At 43.8% G+C, this 25,639-nt stretch overlaps 1 protein-coding gene across 1 annotated transcript in view; it reads left to right on the forward strand.

Moving 5' to 3' along the window:
• The window catches only part of WDFY2 (WD repeat and FYVE domain containing 2), a 62,032-nt gene that overhangs the window by 24,325 nt on the left and 12,068 nt on the right, over positions 1–25,639 (forward strand). Inside the window, exons 2-4 of the mRNA XM_026053318.1 lie at positions 5,371–5,438; positions 10,875–10,948; positions 17,881–17,935. Coding sequence (XP_025909103.1) covers positions 5,371–5,438; positions 10,875–10,948; positions 17,881–17,935 — 197 coding nt within the window. The remainder of the gene's footprint in view (positions 1–5,370; positions 5,439–10,874; positions 10,949–17,880; positions 17,936–25,639) is intronic.

Here is a 25,639-nt window from a genome sequence, read left to right on the forward strand (position 1 = left end):
AGAAAATCCCACTGGCAGCTCTAATCATTAACTGGCGAGAGCCTGGATCTCTTCATGTCTCTGGCCACAGAAGTCCCTGCAGAAACTGGGGAAAGTTTATAATACTGTAGTATCTTCAGAGCAGTTGTTAGATATCTGTCTTCCTCCCACTTCTAATGACAATGCTTTTTTGTCTGAAACGGTAAAACTGTTGATTCTCTGGTCAGATTTATATAGTACTGTTGTACCTAACGACAGCAGATAAAGATTTTGCTGTTTCCAGCACAGATGCTTAGTTTTCATACACCTACAGCTTTGGAACAATTCTGATTTGCTCATTAATGGATAGTTAAATTTAAGGTGTTCATAGTGAGACATATACTCGTCGGATTATTTTGCAATCCCAAGGCATAGAAATCTAACTTGGGTGTGATGAGTGAGGGAGAATAAGCTTTGGCAGTTTCTAAACGTTTTGTATGGTTTCAGTGATTAAGAAGATGGTTTCCTCCTTTTCAAACAAAAGGTGGAGGAACAGGAACTTCTTGGAAATTCTCATTGCATAAACCCAGCAAAAACTTCTGAGTGGGTTACGAATAAGTAGGAGGCTGACGTAGTTTTAATATGTACAGTTGCAGAACACTTCAGACACTAAAACTTAAGGAGAAAACTGTCAGGTGTAGGAGATGAACTGACCATTTCTTACATAGCTATTTCTAAATGATTAGTTATCAATTAAGTATTTTAGTATAATGAATAGGATAAGATTTGAGATCTTTCTCCAGCTGAAGCATCAGCTTAAGTCTTGCTTCCACAAGTGATGGTCAGATGGTGAAATCTGGGAAGTCCCCTAGGGAAAAACAGTAGTGACCAAGCTGGCAACATGAGATTGTTCATCTCAGCAATTCAGAGCAAAAATAACATGTTATTGTTTTTTCCTTTTTATTTATAAAGTTCATAAGTGTGAGTTCTGCTTTTTACTGCAGCACCTTGCATGGTGGTTCTGTAGCACAGAACAGACTGTCTTTTACTGTCTTTTTTTATGGGTAAAATATCTTTTTGAATATGAGAAGTTGTATATCGTGACGGACATCTCCAAAGGCTGCAGCAAAGCTTCCTCTCAGCCGTCAGTGAGTCCTTTTGCTGGAGGTCTGTTTTGTGAAGGCTTCTCTGAAATTACCAGCATGTTTCTTTCAACAGTTGATCTTTCCACTTGTACCCAGTTCCTTAATTATTGCAGTTTTGACTGTTGAATAAAACCCTTGTGCACTTTTCTCCAGATGGCTTATTTACTAAAAGAATATGTTGGGAGGTGGCTAAAAATAGACCTTCTAATGGGTGATATCACTGCAGTATTTCATATTCCTCAGGTGAGTTTTGTCTCCCATTTGTCTGAGATCATCACCCAACAGAGGGTGCTTGACCAGGGGGAATTTTTTTTCAGTTGTGAGTGTGTGTATGTATAGAGGAAAGATGATTTGTTGCCATTCAGCTTGCAGCAGGCTAATTTCCTTAGCATTTCATACTAACATACATCCCTTGGCAAAGGATTAGTCTAAGTATTAATGAATATGCTGCTAGTAATTATTCTGATCATCTGAAATTTTAAGAGGGATAACTACCTTACATATGGCCCAAGGCATAAAAGATGGCAAGTTAAAATGCTATTTAAAGAATACTTATAAAATATTGTAGTAGCTTCTGTGTGCTGAGGGCAACCTCGCTGTGTCGCACAGCTGGTAGCGAGTGTATGCCTGGGGCATAAAGGCAAGTGCATGAGTGAGAGGAAATGTTTGAAAAATTCAGGAGAGAGAAACAAGAAAGGAAGTGATTCCAAACTGATACATCAGATTTATTTGCTCACATATATCACAAGATATTTAGACCCAGTGCTTGTATTGGTTGAAGAGCTGAAATCTAATGGATACCTAGTTTCTGCCTTTAAGGGTGGTATTGCTATCCCTAAAGCAAAGTTAACAGCACTGCAGATCATCCTAGGACAGTGCTTAGACACCTTAGGTAGTTCTGTATTGCATGCAAGAACAGTTCAAGAGACTTAATCCTGCACCTCAAAGTGGTACCCACTTTAACAGCAGGCAGACAACAGGGAAGGGATTGAACAGGGAGAACCCATTTTTCTTCTTAAATGCACATACTCACATGCCCTTTATATATGAGGAGGCTGCTTGTCTTTTGCCTGGTGGAATTATTTTTGTATTTAAAATAAACCTCCAGGTGAAATCAATCATGAAAGCGCTAGAAAAGTATCCATCAATTTGACAGGTTCCCAGAATCTTTCCAGGACAGTCCAATGGTGAGGCCAAAGGGCCAAGTCACATCCATTGAGATGCTCCAGGACTCCACAAGCAGCTGAAATGGGAGCTGCTTGGATGAGGGCTTGGTAACCACTCAACCATCAAGGTGTTTTCCTGCGAAATACCTTTAATAAGTACATTTCCATTCATGCTTGTTTTTTTCTTGACTTTCCTTAGAGGCTTTAAAAGCTCTGCACTTTATTTCAAGTGGGTTTTCATTGTGCGAGGAAGTGCACAGCACTGTGCAGAACTGCACCCAAGAAGAAGACACTCTCTTCCCTCCGAATTTGGCACCTGCCAGGTTCAATTATTAGCGCTTGGTTCTGCGGCCTTAATCCCCTTTGAGAACATGTTACTTACCCAGAAAAGATGAATGAGCTGAGGTCGGTCTTTCTTCTTTCCATAAAAGGCCCAGTCAAATCTAGTTATCCAAAAGAAGAAAATCATGATTCGTCATGTTCTGACATAGTAAGAATTTTTACAGTTTTATATTAACTCATACTAAGATATTAGAATTTCATCGTAATGCTTAACTTGTGAGTAGGTGTTTTAATGGTACTTAAAGTAAAAAAAAAGTTTTAATATCCTTTTTCTTCATTTAAAATGATATAATAGGGAGATAAGTGTTTCTGTGATGAGTTAAACTGACTTGTTGATTATGTTGCCTCTCAAACACCTTCATGTTAGATAACATCCTTTCATGCGCATGCTATTCTTCTGTAAAAAAATAAAGTTTTTAATTATTTTCTAACTTATTTACTTACCGTTTTTTTTTTTCAGTTATTTGCCTCTTAATTTGTTTCTCATTTTGTATGAATTGTCACTGAATTGAAATATATTTAGCTATGCAGTGAAATGGAAGGAACAAACCGTGTAGCTACAGAACAGCCTAGAGCACTAAAATGTTTCCACTCTTAACAAGCAACCTCCACCATCCTCTTTTTAATTTAAGCAAAAGATATTTGGGTTCAATATAACTTTATTAGCAGTGTTAGCATTAACATATTTTTCAAATTAAGTAGCAAGCCTGTATTGTTTTAGTGGGTGCAGCTTAAAAAACCCTCATAGCAACTAAATTACTGCCCTTCTTGCAAATAAACTTTATTTTTATTTCCTCCAGCTTTTGGTTTTTTATATAAACAGACTTTTTAACAAGTTGAATATGTTTTACAACTATAATATTTTACCTCACTAGATTTATTATTTACTAGAACCTTAAAGTGGTATAAAAGGCAGTCTATCCAAGCCTGAGAGTTTTGAAACCCTTAGACTGAGAAGCTCGAGAAAGACAAATATCCCAGGGGATATTGGTGTTCCTCCTCAGGGATGCTTTAAATTGAGTTATTTTAGTTACCTGTGATTTATCCCATTACATTTTTGAGTGTGAACGTTCATTTCCATGAGAACTTCAGTTCTGGAGGATAGACTATAAGTATTACTAGGCTTATTAATATTTACTAAGTATCACAAGGCTAAGTTTTACTAGGATCTTGTCTCTTTAGGATCCGTTCCCAGAGCCGCAGTGACCAACCACCTCCTTAACCAGCTGCTCGGGGCTGTGTCCCAAACCCGGGGTACAGCCTGTAAAGGGGGCTCTCCTGCCCCCAGACACGTGTGCTGAGGTGCCAGTGTGTGCAGGTCTCTGAACTATGTGCTGAAAATTCAGTTTGGGTACAGGGCAGGACGAGCAGAAGCTGGTTTTGGATATAGGCAATCCAGGGACACTTTAATGCAGCTCATTATTATTATTTTTGTTTTAAGTTTGCGCACTTTGTTTATTTGAAGTACAGTTTGCACACGGTTTATTTGAAGGACAAATAACTTGTTTTCAGATTACTTCTATTATGTCATATGATGCTTGATTTGCTTATGTTTTAGTTCAATTAATATTATTACTTTCAACTTTTACTGGCTATAAAGGTTGCAATCTGCTTTTCTGTGAAGAGGTAATAACAGAACCATGCAATCCTTTATGTAGGCCAAATTTCCCCATTTTTCCTGAGCTGGAAGAAGCAGTCCTTGCTTACTTCTTAATACTATCATACTCAAGTTGTATTTTTGCAACCACATAATGAGGCTTAAAACACACAATCTTTTTTTAGATCCCCCATGTATCTACCATTGCATGCTAACTTTAGAGGAGGAGAATGAGAACATGGGCAGTGTGAGTTGCAATGTATTGGGCTACACTAACAAAATACTGTCTTGGATAACTAAATTTTCTGGACAACATAAATTTATTCATTGTAAGTTATACAACAGCATTATGTGGAAAGATTATTAGTTAAAATTGGAGATAATAAGGATTTGAAGAAATATAAGGTGAGTAAGAGTTGACAGCAATAGAGATGGGAGGGGGCTTTGCAGAAATAAGAGATTACCCCTGAAGTTAGCTGGGGACCAGTCCCCTGCTGCTTTAGCTAGAGACATGAATGTTAGGCATGTTTTGTTGAAATCAACTGAAAATAAATTTAAGAGCTTCAATAGACAAGAAAGTGGCAAAAAAGAAATAGACAAGATCTCAGAGATTAGATCAAAAACAGAGCAGATCATGCTGAGGACTGAAGCAATAAATATTTAGAGACCGAAGTGGTACGTGATGCTGGATCCTTGCTGCATTTGCTGCATCTCACATGTTTGAAGGACACGGATGTGCTGCGTGCTCGTTGCAGGACGGGGAGCTGCTGATAGGGTGCAGGTATCAGAAAGCAAAAATAATCCTGAGATACGTGGGGAGGAGCCCAGCAGAGAGGAGAGCACCCGTGTCCCTGTGCAGCAGCCTGGAGCACTTCAGAGGGCTTATTGTCCATGCTTGGGAACAGCAGCTCCGTATGGATGGGGCTGGGAAGGGCTGCGCGCTGCCTGCTGCCCTCCTCATCCTTCCCAGAGAGGAGCAAAGAGTTTGGCCACTTCAGCTGCTCTGTCGGCTGCTCTAGGAGTTTGCGTGTTTAATTCTCCTCTAGATAAAAATCATTTCATTTCAGAGATGGTCTCATGCATTCATCATCACCACATTGTTTTCCTCCATAGTTACTTTTTAATTCTTCACATATCCACTGTATTTTTTTTTCTTTTGTAGAACGGTTCGAGTCTGGCTGAAGAGAGACAGTGGGCAGTACTGGCCCAGCATATACCACGCAATGCCATGTAAGTATATGGAGCTGTTGTTCACTGCCTACTGTGCGTTTGCAAAATGGCTTTTCTGCTTTTGATGAAGCTTTGAGCTTATGACCATTTCCAGCCTTGCCTCTCGCTATTAAATACTGTGCTTGAACAATCCTGTCAGCTGCTGTGAAGCTTTACCAAGTTGCATGCTAATACAAAATCCCCTCTTAAAATTAAAAAAAAAACTCTCCGATGGATCCCTCCAGTACGACGTGCTGTAAATATTCCCTCCCAAAGTGTGTTCTTGCTTTTGAGAAGAACACACTTGCACACTTGAAGCGTCCCTTTTTCCCAACAGACAGTTGAGGACAGCACTTTCCTGGCCTTGTGTCATAAGCCCTGAGCTGAAGGGCTTGCAGCCCTCCAGCAGCAGCCTCACAGGGGCTCTTCACACAGCTTCACATACACTCCTGGTTAGGCCATCCCTGATGAGATGAGGAAGGAAGCTGCTGACCTTAGCTAAGCTTAGCTTAGATGAGGAAGGAAGCTTAGCTGACCTTAGCATTTGCCCAGGCCCACCAAAGTGTTCCTACTGCCTGGAGAAAGTAGTATTTTATGATAACAACTATACAACACAACTATATCTGGAGGATGTTATCTTTCTCTATGAAATATAAGATATTTAATAGATAGAGCTGTGGAACAGTTCTGGTTCCATGGCAGCATACACCTGGGGCCCTAGAGTGGCCATGGTGTTTGACTCTGTGCTCCAAGGAAGCTTGAATTTGGTAAACAGAAAGGATCCCTTGTCTTCCTTTTTGTCATGTACAAGCATTTAAGAGTATTTCAAATATTTAAGGTATTTTCTCTTCAAAATTTTGCTCCAAAAGTTATTAGAAACTCCACAGAGATTTATTTTGGTGGTGCTCTGCCCCAGTCACTAGCAGTGGCTTAGGCTTCACAGGGCTGCAGAGGTTTGTGATCCCCAATCCAACTGTTGTGAAATGGCTCTTCCAGCAGCTTGACGTTGACACTTCTCTTTTTCCATGTGGTGTTTCTGCCTACGTTTGCATTTAAAATCCTGTCAGCTCTTCCTTCAGACTTAGAGAGACTGCATTATTGCCAATAATAACAGTTGCACTGGAAAGGTTTGAGTAGGCCCCAGATCCAATGCAAGGGTGTTATTTTAGAGCTTCTTCACAAATATGAGTTCCTAACAGTACAGTGTGTCTTCTCTAATAGATTAGTAAACTGTAAAGTCATCAGACATGAAAATTGAGTCATGTTATCATTACTTTCAATGATGATCAGGTATAGTTAGAGATTGGAGCAGTGCCAGTTAAATTGTTACCAGCCAAGGCTTGAAGGCTGGCACCCATAGGCTGAGCTCTGAGTCAGTCTCTGCACAGGACTGTGCTGTACTGGAAAATATATATAAATACCTGAGGGGAGAATGTAGGGAGGAAGGGGCCAAGCTCTTCTTGCTGGTGGCCAGAGACAGGACAAGGGGCAAGGGGTGTAAGTTGCAACACAGGCAGTTCCATTTCCATGTGAGGAGGAACTTCTTTCCTGTGAGGGTGCCAGAGCCCTGGCACAGGCTGCCCAGGGAGGCTGTGGAGTCTCCTTCTCTGGAGATCTTCCAAACCCGCCTGGCTGCCGCCCTGTGCCCCGTGCTCTGGGTGTCCCTGCTGGAGCAGGGGGTTGCACTGGATGATCTCTAGAGGCCCCTTCCAACCTCAGCCACTCTGTGAAGATCATCTTGCCTGCCTGTGTGTGGAGCACATCTTTGATCCATCTCTCCTGTAGGGTCGCGTTAGTTTTTCTTGTCCGGAGATGAATTGCTGTTTGGAGTTGCTCCGTGGAGGAGCGTTGCAGGCCTGAGGCTGCCTGGGGGCTGCTGGCAGCCGTGGGATTTGCAGTCCCACCCCTGCTGCCCATGTGTGACTCAGGCCGGCACCTTTGTAGCTGTGGCTGAGTCTGCAGCTCAGCGTGGGAGACGAGGGGCTCGAGGTGCTGGGCCGAGTCACCGCGTGCTTTGGACAAGCTCTCTCCCCACACAGGGCCATCAGTGCAACTTTAATGTGACTGCCATTAAATATCTGGCAAAGGAAGATCAAGACTGTAGATTGCTTGTGGCTAGGGGCGTTTTCTGCTGTTTAGAGGCAGAGTTTCCCAGTTAAGAAGTTTGATGTCCTGTCTGTGGATCTTTCTGGGCTTGCAAAGCTGCAGGCAGCAGGGTAGTCACGTTTTTGATAATCTCCCTCAGCACATGAGAAAGCAAGAGCTGATGGTGAGTGATTTTTTTTTAAGCAATCACCTTTCAAGCCAGATCTCTGCACAGCCAGACAACTACAGAAAGAGCACGAAAGGAAAACTCCCCGGGCTGTGTTTCCATGGGCCTTTCTCAGGCAGGGCTCCAGTGCAGTGTTTAGCACTAAAAGGCTGTTTGAGAGCAAGTGGCACAGAGTGTGGCCTCAGGGGCTGGGGGTGGCTTGCATTCATCCACACTGACACAGTGGCAGGACTTGTTCTGCTCGCAGAAGCCAGTGCAGACAACCCCAGTGTCAAAAAGACGTGTGTGTAGATCAGCAGCAAAGTGGGTAAGCTGGAAACCTGCCCAGTGCTTCACCTGCATGCCAGAGTTATCCCAGCAACTGTATTGCCAAAGGGCCTCTGACCAGCTGGGTGCTGCTCCCAATGGTTTGACTTCCCGATGGTTAGGCTTAGATTTCACCCGTGGGGTAGCGTCTGTACAGGAGATGAAAGCCATATAGACATGAAATTATGAAAAGGAAACGTATTGTAGTCAAGAGAAGTAAGTTTTGCAAAAAAAAAATGGCAAAGTCAACCAAAAAAATCCCTCTCAAATGCAGAAGTTCAGTGAAGGTTTTGATGTAATGAGGAATGGAGAAATATCCACTATTTGAGACAGGTAGTAATCTTCCTGCCTTATGACAGTTTTTGTAGATTACGCTTTGCTTTGAAGAGGAGGATAAAAACCTATGTAAAGCAAAATATGTGTTAAAGCATATGACACTTTTGGGCACTTGCAACAGAAGAGACCTGGAACTGCAGGTGCAAAGTGTGTATTTTTCTTCTCCTTGTGCCACGCTCTAACAGAGGTGCCACACTGTTGAGAACATGAAGTGTATCTGTGGATTTTTCTTTAAAATTCAGTTTTCAAAGGCAAAAATCGGAGCATCGGTGCGTATTTGCCATGTATATAGGGAGAATGATAGAGGCAAGGTTCTATGCCAACCTCGGTAGTGCCTATTTGGCTCCTATTTTGTTCCAGCCTGAAATCCAAACCATAGTAAAGGGTCTCCAGAGGTTTTTTCCTGATTGTTATTTTCAAAGGATATTAAATCTCACGAACTTGGGCCCCCCACCACAACACACACAAACCTTTCCTTCCCCCTCTCCTTTTAATGAGCCTGAGTGCTCCTGTACCTGAATGTCAGTGTAACTTTTAACAAGCAGGCAGCTGCAGTCGTGTCACCACAAGTGGTGTCACTTTAACAACATTAGTGTAGCTAATAAGGGCATAATTTTAATGCTGACATAATGATTTATCCAAGAGTAAGTGTTACGGAAGAATTCCCATAGGAAAATCATTATTGCAGAATAAGTATCTTTACATTGCTGTAGTTTTGTATACACAGATCAGGAGGGCAGGATTACTTTTTTATTGTTATTACCCTGTCTCAAACAGTTGCTTGCACCTTTGTGTCTGAAGTCTTGAGGCTGTTTGGAAAGAGCGTTCTTCAAATGGCTAATTTACCTGTGACATTTTCTCTGAGAGCTCTTAATTGTCCTCAGAGATATTAATAGTGCTTTAGTATATGCACTGGCTCACACTTAGTCTAGCCTTTAAAGCTAAAACCAAGATTATGTCAATTCCAGCATTAAGTGTCTTTAAAAAGATTTGATATTTACTCTCCTTAGAATTGTTTTTCCTTTGTTAGATACTTTTTAGTGTTCTCATTTCTGTCTGAAGAGAAGGTGAAACTGAAGAGTCAGGTTAGCTTTTCTGAGGAGGAGGTGTGGAAAGGAAGGCTTGAGCGTGGTTAGAAGCCCTAATTGAAATGTTTTTATTCTGACACTTCCCCTGAACCGAAGCCTTTTCCCTGATTTAATTGAGTCAGTCATTCCAAGAATGAAAGGAAGGAATAAAGAGAGCTCTCTGATGGCATGGGAATCTGGTAGGCTTTCTACATACAGAGAATTGCAGGGGGTACAGCAATTTCTGTTTGATAGCCAACCTGTATAGAGCTGCTCAATATACATGTCTATATAGCTGTTCTGTTTGATAGCCAACGTATATCCTCTTCCTATAGCTGTGCTACTAACTAAGCTAATGGGGATGACCTGCTGAGCTGACTGGACTGTTTAATCCTGAGAGAGGGATCATGCAAGTTGAGAATATTCCAGCGGGGCAGTACTGCAAAAGGAAGCACTCCAGCCTAACTGGGAACAAGATCTGTGCAAATAATCGTAGTGGAGAGTAGAGGCCAAGAGGGGAAAAAGCAGAACTAAAAGCTTATCTGACTATATGCTATATTTATCACAAGAATATGCTTTTTTTTTAAAAAAAAAAAAAAAGCTTGCCCTATGGAAGGGGAACAATCTCTACCCGTAGCTACAGTTGGCAACTTCTAATGAAAAGTTATTACCAGGGTTTTCTGTCGGGACAGCTGGGCGCCCAGCTGCATGCCGCTGTGTCAGTAGCAGTTAAAGCAGCCCCTGCCTGCTGAATGCAAGCCCACAGTCCTCATTTAAGCTGTGCATAGCTTGGGGATGGTTATTAGAAAATTCTGGCTTTGCCCTGGCATGTGAACCTCACCAGATTCTCAAGAGAGCATTATAGGATTTACTTGCATGGAATTTAAGAGTATATCCTGATATTTATAGAAAAGTTTTAATGTAAAAAAAATCTAGTTTTCAACAGACTTTTATTTTGATCATAATTTATGATACTATAATTTCTTGTCTGTGGTGAAACTAGAGCAGGAGATGGTTAGACTCAAAGCCCTGACTGGCTGATACCTATGAGTTAACTTTCTTACTCCAGATATAAGATGCAAACCTCTGACATAACAAAATTGGTTTATTTTATTGTCAGTGAGGTTCAGGCAAATGTAGGAAACTAAATTATTCTGCTAAGCAGTCTCTCAGATTCATACTGGAATGTCCAATGACTCTCATATCAAGATTACACTGCTGCTCTTGCATGACAGGCCTATTTTCAGATAAATTCAGCGAGAGAAAATGAGGGAACTGGAGCAGAAAGTAGCTGTTATTCCGTGTCCTAATGGGATAGGATTGAATGAATTACAAAAACCTTTTTTTTTTCATTTGGAAGAGGCAAAATGCTGAACACTCCCATAAAGTATGTTAGCTAGTCTTAGCTTTTCCAGAATTTCAAGATAATGAGGATCATGGTTTTGTTAACTTCATCAACATGTTCATTTTTTTCAGCTCCATGTTCATGCATGTCTTTTAACCCGGAAACCAGAAGGCTGTCCATAGGTCTAGACAATGGTACAATCTCAGTAAGTACATACCAAGATTTCTAGTTGAAATGCTTCCCTTTTGAGAAGTCTGTGTGTGATGTTGTGGTGAGGTTATTTTGTTAGTGTTTGGGAGAGAGAAACTTTACTGCTAGCGGAACTGCAGCATAGAAAATGGAAGTTTATTGCAAATTTCATGCCAACTGCCACATGGATTTTGAGTGGGTTTTACAGTATTTATTAGACATCTAAACAAACTGACTTAATTTGCATAGTTCTTAAAAATAACAACATAGAGAAACAGCTGTCATTTTGTTATATTTGAGTGCCTTGTTAATCATACCATACCGAAGTCTTCTGAAAACAGCAATTAAAAGGAGAAAAACCATCTTCTGAGAGGCAGAAGGTGGGTTTCAGCTCCAAACCTAGTTGCTTTTTCAAACTTTGTGGGTCCCATTTTATGTTTTCTTCTCACTTCCTTCATAGGAGACATTCCAAATTGGCAGGGTTGCTGCTGAAAGATGTGGTTCGTGAACATCTAAGAGGATCTCTGTGTGTGGAAAGGAAGGAGAATATTAAAACAGGAGTCTGCCTGCTGGATTTGAGACAGAGGGTACCAGTTGACCTTATGCATTGGATTTATCTTTTGAGATGCCTGTCTAAGAGCTAGATTACCTAGTAGGAGAGAGCCATGGGTCAGAGAAGTATTTTTTCCCTATGCTTGATCAATAGGCTCCCTTTGCAGTTGAAGGACATTTTGCCACCGTTTCATGCTCTCGTACTGGTGTCTCTGTCATACAGGCATTATAACTAAATGAACTGGCCTGCAGGTTGACACACGAGCAGCCCTTGGTGCTAAAGCCAGCCTGGTATTTGGGAGAGGATGCAGGGCCCTTTTAGCTGCTGCCTGTGAGCTGTATCAGAGATGTGAAGGTTTTGACTTATAAAGCCATTAAAACGGCTCAGTAGCAGAGATTTTTGGTGCCCATAGGAGGTTTCAGCTTTTGTGCCTAGGCAGTGGGATAAGTGCCAGAGAATTCTCTGCACCTCTGAGATTCCTCCTTCCCACTCCTTGAAATGGCTTTAATTCGCCAGTCCTGCTAGGCACATTTCTTTCATCAGCCCTTTAAGGAATGTGAGGGCAACTCTAAAGGAGGTTTTTAAATACTCTGCTTGATGCAAGAGATGTGTCCTTCATCCCCAGGGCATTTTGCCTTGACAGCAGGAAGGTGCTTGAGTTGGAATGGAGTCAAGTATTTTCCGTTTTAAGGCTAAAAGTCAGTAAATGAAATGCAGCTTTGGGTATTTAGTAGTCCACATTGCTGTAGATCCTGTCTGTTGCAATGGATACAGATGAACAGATCCTACCTGTTGCCAAGCTGTGGGGTTTTTATGCTGTATTTGGAATACAGGTATGCAAGGGGAAGGCCCCGCTAGCCACAGGCAGCTCTGTGGTAGGAGAGGATGCAGAGCACGGGCTCCACAAACGTCCACGAGTGACAAAACATTTCACATCCCTCTCCAGCCACCTAAGACTTGTAAGAGAAGGCACAGCTGCCGTGCTACAAGAAACGGTGGAGGTGTGGAGGGAAGAAAGGGCACCCCCTTTGCTCTACTGCCGTGCTGAAACAAAATCTGAGGCACTCAAAAGCAGCCTGCAAGCATATTCTAAAGGAGGGGAAGTTTTTCCTTTCTGGATCCCAGAATAAGAGAACTTACTGCCTTAGGGCCCTCTGTGACCTTAGAGGAAAGGGCAGGTGACTTCCTCCCATAGCCTCAGTATTTGGTCCTTGGTCAGCTCTTCCGTTCCCATCTGGTAAAACGCAGCACCCTGGTGTGTGCTGGGAGCAGCTCTGAACATCCTGCCTCTTCACTATGCGTGAAAGGGAAGGACTCCTGGAAAGGCCCCTAAGCTAATACAGTTCTCCTGCGTGTTCAACATAACCTCAAATTAATCTTTACACAGTGCAGAAAAGTGAGGTTTGCTTTCAGAAGTAAATGGGGATAAGTAAGGATTTTTTTTATTATTTTGCAAGAAATTCTTGAAAACTAGATGGCTTTTGGAAGCCTGGCACCTCAGAAATTGCACGGTGTATTTCAGGAAGGATGGGCAAATATGCTGCTGTCAAAGAAAGATGTTCCAACAGTTACCATGAGATGAGTTTTTGTGCCTTGTTTGTACCACGTGAAGCACAGTGACAACAGGGTGACAATTTTCCCGTCTTCAAAGGTGAAGTCAGAGATTTTTTCAGCCTTTTGTAACTCTGCAAGGAGGCTGCACAAACATTTGTGAAGAGTAAAGCACACCTAAAGCAGTGAAGAAGTTTTGTATAGTCTTTATTGCCCTTTGCAACCCCATTTTAAGAAGAAACACCATGTCTTTTACTTTATGTTTAGCAATTGTTTATTATTTTTTTATTATTATTTTAAGCCGAAAGATTTTATTGTGGTCATAAACTCTTCACTCTTAACTTAAAGTGTTTTAATGAGCTCAAGTCTCTGGAGATACCATAAAGAAAAGCAATAGAGGAGGAAAAGTCTTTCAGTTGTTGTAGAAAACTTCCATAGCCAAGATGAGAATCCTTCCCTCACTTCATCCAAGTCGGCTTCCTGGGCAAAAGTAATTGTTAGGCAGAAGTAATAATTAGGCAGAAGTGAATTGTCCTCGGAGATTTCCATGTTACTTACCCTAGAAGCTGTTTTAGAATGGCATGAACCTCTCTTCCATGTCTTCCCTGTTCCCTAAGGAAAGAACTGACGGATTTCTTTTTTATGTTGCGGAAGCTGAATGAAATTCATCTTTTTCTCTGACGAGGTTTGTTCAGACAAAGTTGTTGTACACTCTGAATTGGGCACCAAGGAAAATGGACTGTGAGGACCAGGTCTTCAGAATTCTTTTTTGGAGATGATACTTCATCTTCCACAGCACTTGACCTTGCAGGTGTCCACAGGTTTGGCCACAAACAGCACTCTGGAAACCTCTGATGGAGTTAGGCTCTTCCTGATGATGCTCCCCCTTCCCCCTGCCCCTGGAGCAAGTTTAATCTTGTTACCTTCAGGAAAACAACATTGTATTTTATGTCCTCTTCCAAATTGAGTGTTGTATAAAGTGAACCCCCTGTAACCATTTTACAGAGCTTTTTTTTTTTTTGCAACAGGAATAGATGTAGTCCATGCTGGTAGATTTGAGAGTCTTCATCCAGCCTCGTGCAGTTCTGCTGCTAGTTAGTTGCTCTCTGGAAGGCAAGGTGAGAATCAACTGCTCAAGTTAATAGGATGAAGTGAAGGCTCTTAGGAGATTTGCTCTGTGCTGCCAGAATGACATCACCTATGGGTATAGATAGTAAATTCCTTGGGCTGGGAGCTACGTTGTGAATGGGTGACAGTGTATAATGGTCATTGCCCTTTAGGATGGGATTTGGTTGCCTAAGCAGAGGTCTCCACTGATATTTTTGGATGTCTCATTTCCCTTGCATGTGCAGGATGTCTTGTAGAGCGTGGTCCTATCAGCCAGCCCCAGGCCCCAAGGAGCCTACAGTGGCACCCGATGTGCAGGTTGTGTTTACCTTAACAGGAATAATTTGAGAGAGGAGGCTGGTTTTATTTCCCAGCTGAGGATCTCCAGAGGTCACAGACACAAGAGAAGAAATTCCTGGTGCGTGGTGGGCATAGACCTGAGGAAGATGCACTCCATGAAGGCATAACTAAGAGTCCTTGTGCAGCAATACTGCGGGCACCAGGTTGGAAGTTCAGATGCTCAGAACTTCCTTGTGCCCTGTGGAGGCTTCCGTAGGATCAGGTCACTTAATGGACTGAGCTTACCTTAAAGAGCAGAGATTGAAAATTGGCATTTTCAGTATGGTAGCAAGGTAACTCAAAAAGAAAAGAGAGAAAAAAAGAAAAAAAAGAACAGTTTTGCTAGAAAAAAATGTTTACAATCCCTGAGAGAAAGCACCTCCTGTACAAATACAATAGGACTCAGAAATCTTTCTCTATTTGATTAAAAAAAAACCAAGCACTGACTGAGCTGAGCAAGTGACCTCAGCCTTTCTAGCTCATTAAGTAGAGCCAAACAGCTGCCTAATGAGAGGCGGGTGTCAGCAGCTGAGAGGAGCAAAATACCTGTGTCTGGAAGGATAAAAACCTCTCTCTGTGGGAAGGATTTTTCAAGAGATGCAATCAATGCTTTTGTTGTGCAGGAAACCCAATGTCTGTACAATGGGGCATGAATTTCTTGAGCAAGGTGCCCTGTGTTAAAATACCTGCCCATTGGATCAATTAATACCTTTGGCCTCGAAAGGGATGGGACAGTAAATGCAATGGAAGAGCATGTGAAGCAGGAAGTGGAAGGACTGGGAAAGATTAGAACATATAAAACAAGAAAGATATATCCCTGTATAATACATACTTTAAAAGGAGGAAAGGAAAACAAAAAAATCTCAATAAGTAAATATATATATGTATAACACCAATATTCAGGTTAATGGAACTGAATTTGTTTTGTCCTCTGTTCCAGACATCTTAAACCAATTGTTTAGGAAAAGTGGTGTGTAGTAAATGCACATGGTTGTATTTAAACACATATAGGTACTCAATACTTGGGTGAACATTAGTATTCCAGTTGTGCTTGATTCTTTGCATTATACTTCAGTAACAGAGAGATTCAAAAGCCTTTTCAGTCTTCCCCTGCAGTTGTCTTAATAGAATAGTCATGTCAGATTTATTGCTGACAAGATGGGAATGCCAAGCACATCCTTCCTCCCACCCAAGCCTGTATCTGTGAGCCATAGTGGTGAAGCCTGGGGTCACCACCAGGACCCCTGGATTGGTGGCAAAGGCAGATGGATTCTCCTACTGTGTGTGGCAGCACTTGGAGCTGCCTCTAACAGCAGCAGCAGGTCAATGGTCTCATTACAAAGGGTCTTTCTGTAAGTGAGCGTTTGGTGGGGTGGTTTAGGATTCTTCGGGCAATGGTTATTGAAAACCACTGTCCCCATAGGCAGACAGGGAGGTATAGCTGGTCTTTAACGCTCCGTGGGTTTTTAGAGTCAAGATGACCCTGGTATAGAAATCCAGGTGACTTCATTCATTTGTTTCTGCTGTTCAAATAGCACTCCCTCTTGTAACCTCCAGCTGCCAGGGGACAGCTAATATGAGGTGGATTAAAGGAACAGAAAATGGACTAGAGCACCTACTTACAGCATTTATAACGAGGTTAAGAGCAGAAGCCTGGAAAGAGCAAAATACACAGGTGCCTCCACCCAGCCCCAGTGGCTTTCCCAGAAGCTGGGGCTGCAGATGGTCAGTAGATGATGATGATGAGGAGGAGGAGGAGCAGGATTGCAGCCTTTCCAGGTCGGTGCTGAGCAGGACATCTGATATAGCAGGATAGTCCTGGAAAGCTGTGAGGGGCTGTCTAAAGCTACATGGCCATGGTAGTGCTGACTACCTACAGTGACCCTGTGGAAAATGCAGAGTGCCTTTCTCCATTTTCTTTTTATGTATTTTGGAAACTGTAGGTCAATAGCAACTTTTTAATGGCTTGCATGTCTCCAGATACTCTTATGCCTTTCTATACATGGACTGTTTGGTTTGCTCTATAAACAGTGTGTGGGCTTATGAAGTCCAGTCCCGTTTGCTTTTTTGTTGCACCGTGCTTATAAATGGCAGTTGAGAGTGCTTATAAATGAATATTTCATAGCTGTATGCTTTAAAATGTAGCTTACCTTGTTTGTGTTTCTCTTATTTTCACACTGCTTCCACACAAAATCATTTAAGTTGTGCTTTTTCCATCTCCTAGGTTAGACCAGAGCATTTCGGTGCAGCTTGTTAGAAATCATTAGTACAATGTGTCTTCAGACTCCTTGTATCTTCCAGTTTCCCTGAGCACTCGGTATGTGTGTACAGAGAGCGGGCAGGGGCTTGGACACCAGTTCATGTGGGGTTGCTGCAGAGCCACCTCCTGCCTGGCCCTTCACCCCAGGGTGACGGGCAGGAGTTCTGCTGTTCCTCCACCTCGAGCAACTCTCCTCTTTGGAACAAGCAGCAGGGAAGCCGGGTGCTCACCCAGTTTAACCCTATGGGCCTTTTCCAGGAGCTGAGGCTGCCACGCAGACCCTTGGCTGCCGTTTTCCATCCTCTCTTTGGTCCAAAGGCAAATCGGGAGCGAGGTCAGCAGGACTCACAGATGGACCCTCCTCAGGCAGCAGAGCTTTTCCTAGCCACATGTCACAGCCCCGCACACCAGCTCCGTAGCCACGGGCTGTAATGAAGCAAGAGAGTCTCCTTCTAAGGTTCTAGAATAAATAGCAACCAGCAGCAAGTGGAAGTCCAGGTTTAGTGTTAGTCGGAACTGCTGGGGGACTTAAGTTGGGCTGAAAACCTATCCGGACTCCTGTCACAGAGCGCCGGGTTGTAGTTTGGGCTGAGAGGCCTCAGGGGGCTCCTACGTTTTTAGAGCGGATTTTTGAAGTGTTCAGGTTGGCGTGTGATGTGTGCATGCACACATATGCACATGCACACGTCTGTACACACGTGTGTGCACAGAAAATGCACACATCTGTACACGTGTGTGCACAGAAATGCACACGCGTGCACACTGCAGCCCAGGCTGCCCTGAGGAATGGGCTGGTTGGCATGGGCTGGATTTCAGGTCTCCTGTTGTGTGGTGGGTTGGCTCAGAGCTGGCCGTTTCTGTGGGCGTTTTGTGTCTCTTTTCCTTTAGTAGTTCCTTTTTTATGGCCATTTTACTCAAAAGCGCTTCTGAAGTCATGTCTCAGCAGTTTTAAAAACTGAACTAATTTGGATATTTAGTTGGAGGTACTTAAAATTAGCAAAACTGTAGACAGTGGTGTGGTTGAAAGGAGGAAAGGGCTTAGATTGGTAACAAATTCAAATAAAAACTTTCTCCAACATCTTTACATCTCTAAACACTGTTTCTTTGTTTTTTTCTTCCTTTCTTTCCCTTCCTCCAGGAGTTCATTCTGTCAGAGGATTACAACAAGATGACATTAGTGAAAAGTTACCAGGGTAAGAGCTGTGATCCATGTTAATTAATTGGCTTTGTCATTATATGTATATTTTTAATGTTCTCTTAAAGGCATGAATGGAGATAATTCTGCTTTAATGTGATTGATTTTCTTAACTGATATAGATGCTGTTTTTGTCAATAGATCTTGGTGCTTTGTTCTGAGATTGCAAGACTTGTAAAGAACTATTTCATGTTCTATCTTCTTTTTAAGTGTTCCTTGGGAATATCCTTCTCAATAGCAAACTCCCTAGAATCCAGCATGTGGGGGAAGCAGAGGTGTTAACTTTTTAATTTTAGTCTTTATAATCCAGTGAAAGCACCTAAGAAACTAACTCATCTTTTCAGGGATGAGCCGTTGAGGACTAGAGCTTTCGCAGTTGCTCTGGTTCCATTTCAGTGATGTCTATTTAAGTAATCTCAAGATTATCAGCAGATAACATCATAGTAAAAGGTCAGGAAATGGTAATCCCTGCCTTGCCTTGTTCTGGTGTTCACGAATGCAGTGTTTTCAGTAACCAACCTCTTTGTCCTTGTTAAACCTGTAAAGAGCACAGCATTGTGAGAAGTATTATTGTAGGAAAATGAAGTACATGCTACAATCTGTTTTTCTCTCTTGCTCTTAGGCTAAGAGAGAACTCAATGTTATTTGCTAAGCATTATGCTTCTGTGCAGAAGCTTTCAGTATAGAAGCCAGTGCTGGCTTGACATTCCTCACATAAATTTAAAATATATGTTTACTCATATATAAGATAGCTTGAAAGGTTGAAGGGATGATTTAAATCTCCAAATGAAAGCTCTGGGGATCACTTAGTTACATTTAGCTTTCAAGGTGTAAAGAGAATTTTGATTTCACAAAACATGGTTAAAATGCTTCTGCTTTTAAGTGTTTGGCTGTGGGTTGTAAAATCAAGCTAGAAAGTCTAAATTGTTTCTTAGCTTGTGAGAAAATACAGAAAGATGATAAAATACCTTAAATAAGATTGCTGTAGTCTTACTTTATAAATCTTTAGTATCTGAATTTGTGATTTTGTGATTGCAATCACAGAAGTTTGACCCCCCTAAGTTATATGTTTTAAGAGCTGTTGCACTGAATAGTCACAGAAACGCAGAATGATCCTAGTGACTCTTCCATACTTCCCTTTGTAATTAGCTCGTGCGTTTGCATGCTTGGATTCAATCCTGCAGTCTGATCACCCTGATTAGGGGCTGAAATCTTCTGTTTTTCTTTCTTCTGCTGATGGTTCTTGACTGTCATAGTACATTTATGTTGTGATGTATGGAAATAGATTTCATGCTGTTGCTAAACTGATGTTCCAGTGCTTCCATTTGCAATTTCTGCGGAGTGGTGCAATACTGAGAATAGATAGTAAATGCTCCTGCTTTCCTTGACTTTTTTTCCAGCAGATAAATGGAATGGGACAGCTCTTTGAGATGCTTGGGTTATCTTAGTATGCAGCACAGGTTGTTTTGGGGCACAGAACCTCCTTGTGGCCCATCTGGTTCAGTGTGCAGAGCTCATGTGCGATGCCAGTGTGCAGGTCAGGGCTTTCTCCTGCTGAGGCCTTTTCCCAGGCACAGGTTGCCATGAAGTTTGTTGTCCTTGTCTGCCTTGAAGGACCGACGTGCCCTGTAGCCCACTCTGCTGGTAAATGGGAAAAGGAGGTACTGAAGTATGGAGTGGGACTTGTCTACTCTGGGGCCCTTTAGGAGTGATTGCTTATAGGATACACGGACAAGAATGGGACTCTGGAGGTATCTACAGGTTTGTCCATGCCCTGACGTGCATTTCCAACACCAATACTTTCTTAGGTAGTCAAAATAAAAATACTCAAAAAGTTGTGTCTTATTCTATTTCATTGAGCCTTTGAGCTTAGGCTCCCTGTTAGTGATTGCAAATGGTCACAAATGAAGAAGATCACGTATCTCAGGGGGGTTGGACTAGATGATTTCTAGAGGTCCCTTCCAACCTCACCCGTTCTGTAGGATTTTATGTCTTGGCAGTATGTCCAAATGACTGGGCAGTTGACTGTGACAGCCTTCCATGGTCTGTAGCCTAGCTAGACATAAAAGAAAAAAGAAAAAAAAAAAGGAAAAAAAAATGGCTCTGTTCTTGGCCCTCTGCTACAATGTGGCAGATGTGCTGCTTTTACAGGGCATTGCAGGTCTTTGGACATGCCATGGAAAGCTTCCACGGCCATCCCACCAAAGAACCCCACGAGTTCAGATGACATGTCCTAAGTGTTGGACAACAGGACGTCAGTGACATTCCCGGAGAGGCAATAGAACTGTCCACAGTCTGAAACGGAACCATGTCCTCATGAGCCTGCTTCTGCCAGCATGGGAGGAACCTCTGATAAGTCTGGTTACTTCTTAGCAGGAATCTCAGGTGATGAACTAGAAGTTATTATCTGAGAGCTGTGGACTTACTTGAAGAGACACTCATTCGCCACGTAGGCTGTGGTGGCATCACCCCACATGCCCTAGGCCAAATCACAACTTTGAAAGCTGCTCCGTGCAGCCATTGCTGATACCTGGCAGTGTCTGTCATCAGGAACTGAAACCATGTGTGCAACATTCGGTGTCTCCAGTATCTGTTAGAGAAACCTGCACAAAAGTCCCTGCACGGAGCCCTTCTCCGTCTTCCTCCCTCATTTCACATGTCTGATGCTTGATCTTTTCATTTGATCATTTCACAGTAATGTTGTGGGTGTGCAGTTATTTCTAGATGACCTCCATGATGCTGTTAATGAAGATTTAAAAAGGTGTTTAAGCCGATGGGAATTTTATTCTTCTTTTTCTTCCCCAAGTGCCAGTATAAGAGTGACTTAAGATTGGGAGGAGAAGGAAACACAGTGATCCCAAATCCACCCATACAATTGCTTGCCCCTAGGGCACTGCAGCAAAAGGTGGGCTTTGAAAACAAAATATATCCTGGGTTTCTGTTGGAGATGCGTTTTCACATACACACGAGGTGAGAGCAACCCAAAGGGTTGCACAACTGGAACTTGTCTGGGCTCCTGCCTGGACCCACAATAGGGTGGCATGGAGTAAGTGACAGCAACCCGGGGATGATGTCAGGTTGCTTGTCACCCAAAATCCTGGAGGGTGGTTGAGGAATTTGATTGCACAAGGGAGGAAAATAAAGCAGAGACTCCTTGCTGGTTACAGTGCATTAAAGACCCAAGGCATCCTAGTGCCTCCTGCATGCAGCTTTTCCTCTCCTCACCCTGCATGCTGTGGTAGGGGAGCACAAGACCCCGCGCGTAGCTCCAGCCAGCTCCCAAGGCTCTGGAGACTTGGCAGGCTGGAGACGAGTCACACAAGTGGGATGCGCTGGAAGCTGCTGCGGCTCCCAGAGCTGTCAATCACAGACTCCAGGAGCTCCTTTCCACACTGGAATCCACTTCCATGCACAGATTCCACACCGGAATCCACTTCCATGCACAGATGCCTGCATCCATAAACTGAATCTGAACCAAGTAGGCACATCGCTAGGATCAGAGTCCGACAGTGCTGTGGGACACAGCAAGGGGAGAGGGACTCCAGCCTCTACTGTGCTCTTGGGGAGAACACCTGGGGATCCCTTGGGGGAACCTGTGGAGATAGACCTGCCTCACCTGCTCCGGGTGACTCTCCTCCACAGCTGCCCTCTGCTCCACAGCTGCTTCCTTGTTTGTTGCTTTTCACTTTTGTAGCCTTCTGGGAAGACCTTTTCCCTTTACAAACAGTACGGACCCTCCATCTCCTTCACTGTCACCCCTGGCATTCTCATGTGCACCTCCTGCTGCAGCTCCTTCCCTCTGCTCCCCCAACTGCCCTTTGCACAGTACTTGCCTCTCGGGAGCACTGCAGACCCCTGCTGCCTCCCACCCTCCTGCTGTCCACAGACCAGCTCCCTGCCCTTGTTGCTGCTTCTCTGCCTTCTATGCGGCATCATCTTCCCCCGCACACAGTGCTTCCTTCTCCATATGGGCTGCACAGATCTGCTCTTGCCTGCTGCTCACTGTGTGGTTTTTCCCTCACCGTGGCCACATCCCCATCCCTATCCCCACCCCTCTTCTCCTTCCTGCTAGTGTTGCAGCAAGCTCTTTGGGAAATGTTTGCTCTGCTTTTGTTCTGCACACAAATGGTGGTCAAACCTTCTGCTGATGAAGGACCAGCTTTTTGCTTGCAGCTTCATGTCCTTGGTCTTTACTTAATCATAGGGCCCAGACCCCTTCTTTGCTCTGATAGCAACTTTAGTTCTTCTGATATTCTGCTTCTTTAAGCCTTACAAGGGTCAAATTCCCTCTAAATGACAAGTGGCTTTCTGCATGCATGTGTTTCCTCCCTTCCTCAGGTAACCTCAGCTGTGGTTCAGGTACTTCTGTCCTCAGCACATGTGTGGTGGTACCAGGAGATGAGTGCAGGCCTTGCAGGTGGGCAGCCAAGTGTTGAATGGAAGCTCTCTCTGGGGAGAGAGGATAAGAAAACTAGAACCCCTCTGCTTCAACATCTGGGTGTGCTTACATTTCCCTAACATCTACTGCTTACTTAACAGCAGAGGGAGTAAACCCTGCGTTGCTTCATCACCCACAGATAGTACTTTGAGCAAAAGGTGCAACCCTGCCTTTCAGAGGAGTTTTAGGAGTAGATGTCCAAGCACAGGGCCAAGAGAGACTGATACATTGAAGGAAGGCATATAACAACGTGCCAGAAATAGCAGAATTACCAAGCAGACTGTGGATCTAGGATGGATGAAAGGGTCTAGGCTAGTGTAAGCAGAAACAGAAAAGATGATTAAAAAAAGTATGTTGGGAAATCAATTCATCATTCATCAATTGGAACACATCCAGAAACAAATTAAATTTCATACGGTAAAAGATAATAAATTTCATACGGTAAAAGATAAGGGCTGTGCTGCCATCCAGAGGGACCTGGACAGGCTGGAGAGTTGGGCAGAGAGGAACCTCATGAGGTTCAATAAGGACAAGTGCAGGGTCCTGCACCTGGGGAGGAATAACCCCAGGCATCAGTACAGATTAGGGGTTGACCTGCTGGAAAGCACCTCCACGGAGAGGGACCTGGGAGTCCTGGTTGACACCAAGTTAACCATGAGTGAGCAGTGTGCCCTCGTGGCCAAGAAGGCCAATGGGATCCTGGCCTGCATCAGGAGGATGTTGCCAGCAGGTCAAGGGAGGTGATTCTGCCCCTCTGCTCAGCTCTGGTGAGGCCGCACCTGGAGTACTGTGTTCAGTTCTGGGCACCCCAGTATAGGAAGGACGTGGAGCTTCTGGAGAGGGTCCAGAGAAGGGCAACCAGGATGATTAAGGGAATGGAACATCTCTCGTATGAAGAGAGGCTGAGTGAGCTGGGCCTTTTTTCTCTGGAGAAGAGACGGCTCAGAGGGGATATGATTAATATGTATAAGTTCAGGAAGGGAGAATGCAGGGAGGAAGGGGACAGGCTGTTTTCACTGGTGGCCAGTGATAGGACGAGGGGTAATGGCCACAAGCTGGAGCACAAGAAGTTCCGTCTCCAGGTGAGGAGCAACTTCTTTACTGTTAGGGTAACAGAGCAGTGGAACAGGCTGCCCAGGGAGGTTGTGGAGTCTCCTACTCTGGAGGTCTTCAAAACCCGCCTGGATGCCACCCTGTGCCACATGCTGTAGGTGTGCCTGCTTGAGCAGGAAGGTTGGACTAGATGATCTCTAGAGGTCCCTTCCAACCTTAAATATTCTGAAATATTCTGAAATAATATCTCAGTATTTCATTTGTACGACCCCTGCTGTCATCATCACCTCTGTAATAAATCTAGAATTATAACCTCTGATTTTGAGACCTTCTGTGGTACCCTCTGTCAGAGGCTGCAGATTCTTGCGGACCAAGAATGCTGCAAGAAGACATGAGTTGCAGTCTAGACCAGGTAAAGGATCTCCCCGCATCAGAGCAGGGTTTGCAGCTGTTATTACAGACACTAGCTATCTACAGAGCATTTAGGATGACTCGATCTACCATGTCCCGCAGACCTCTCACAGGAAGTTTTCCACATGCACATTTCACATCTTGGTGTTGCACAGAGTGCAGCTGAAGGGATGAGATGGTTCAGCATCATCTGTGAAAGGCTGCAAAATGCAGCAAGAAAGTGGTTGTGCTACACTAACTACACTACTGATGAGTATAGACCTTCTGTTTTTTACTTCTTCCTTTTTCAAAGAATACTTAAAACATTTCATTTAGCTTTCATGAATTCCCATTTAATAGTGGAATATGCAGGCATTGTGGTGATGGAAGGAAATTTGGGCTTCTTGGCAGAAATACAGAGATGCTACATGAGTTTTCGGGGAACAAATGTGGAAAGCTAAGGCTGACCTCTGGTTGAAACTAGTGAGGACGTGAATGGCAACCAGAGAGGCTTCAGTAGGTATGTCCAAAATGAAGGAAATACTAATAAAAATGTGGTCCTGCTCAGTGGGGCAGAGGACCTAGTAACAAAGGACTCTTCTCAGTGGTGGCCAGTGTGAGGACAAGGAGCAGTGGGAACAAATTGAAACACAGGAAGTTTCATCTCCATGTGAGGAAGAACTTCTTTCCTGTGAGGGTGCCAGAACCTTGGATACAGGTACCCTGGAGAGGCTGGAAAGGTTGGAGAGTGTCCATGCTTGGAGATGCAAGGATGTCCCCTGGGCAGGCCTTGAGCAGCCTCCTCACGGTGGCTGCTTTGCACTGCCATGCCAAGGAGGTGCCAGGCCCTGGCCGTGACATTGCAGGTGAGCCCCAGAGACAGAGTCACCCGATGGGGCTCCCTTTGCCTTGGGCCGGGGCACTAACTACTGTAACCGCTGCCGGGGACACTGAAGAAACACAGTAGTCACCCGTGCAGTCCCTGAAGTTCTTCCAGGAGGAGAAATCTGGAAGACTGGAGAGGAGAAAGGATGTGTTTAAACAAGCTCCAGTCACTCCTGGGTGGTCCCTGTCCCTGTGTCTTGATAACAAACGTGGAGTTTGGAAGTGTGCGGAAATACAGGCCATAATCTGAGGTCTGCTGAGGGTAAAAGCATCTGACACAGTTAAAAGTCTTGTGCTGTAAACTGCTCCCATGCCGAATCAGTTAGAGCAACCTGTGTGGATGCCTAAATTGACTTTGGTCCTTGGAGGATCCACGTTTAAAGAGTGGTGGGGATCAGAGACAAGTGTTGGCCTGTGCAGGCCCTGCTGCAGCTAATTCCCTGCCCAGGGTCTGCTCACGGTGCTACTCTGAGCTGTAATTTCAATGGGATGGGCCTCAGCCTTTCCATAGTCGTGAGGCATTTGACTCTGTATTTCAGAGTGGGGTTTGAGGGAGGTTTTCCAGCTTCCAAAACTGTTCATTCTTTCCAGCCTGTCAACTTTTACACAAACAAACAGGAGGAGGCTGCTTTGCGAGACACATGTTCCTGGGTCCCAGAACAGCCATAAACCAGAAGGCCTGTGGATTGAGGAATACGGCATTCACTGTGAAATTGCAGCTGGGAACAATTCTGCGTGTCTTTTAAGCCATTTGTTTGATTAAAAAGTCAGCTCGCTCAGCACTTCACCACCAAGCCCACTGATCATTCATAGAAAAAGCCCTCTGTAAAAGTCTGGGTTCCACTGCTTTGATGAAAAGCCTTTGATGGCTTTATTTAGGTAGCAGGAGAAATTTATTCGTTCAGCGGTTTTATTCATTTTGCCCAGCAGTGCTCT

The sequence above is a fragment of the Nothoprocta perdicaria genome, unplaced genomic scaffold (genome assembly GCF_003342845.1).
Source record: "Nothoprocta perdicaria isolate Ctin4 unplaced genomic scaffold, notPer1 scaffold_98, whole genome shotgun sequence".
NCBI lineage: Eukaryota > Metazoa > Chordata > Aves > Tinamiformes > Tinamidae > Nothoprocta > Nothoprocta perdicaria.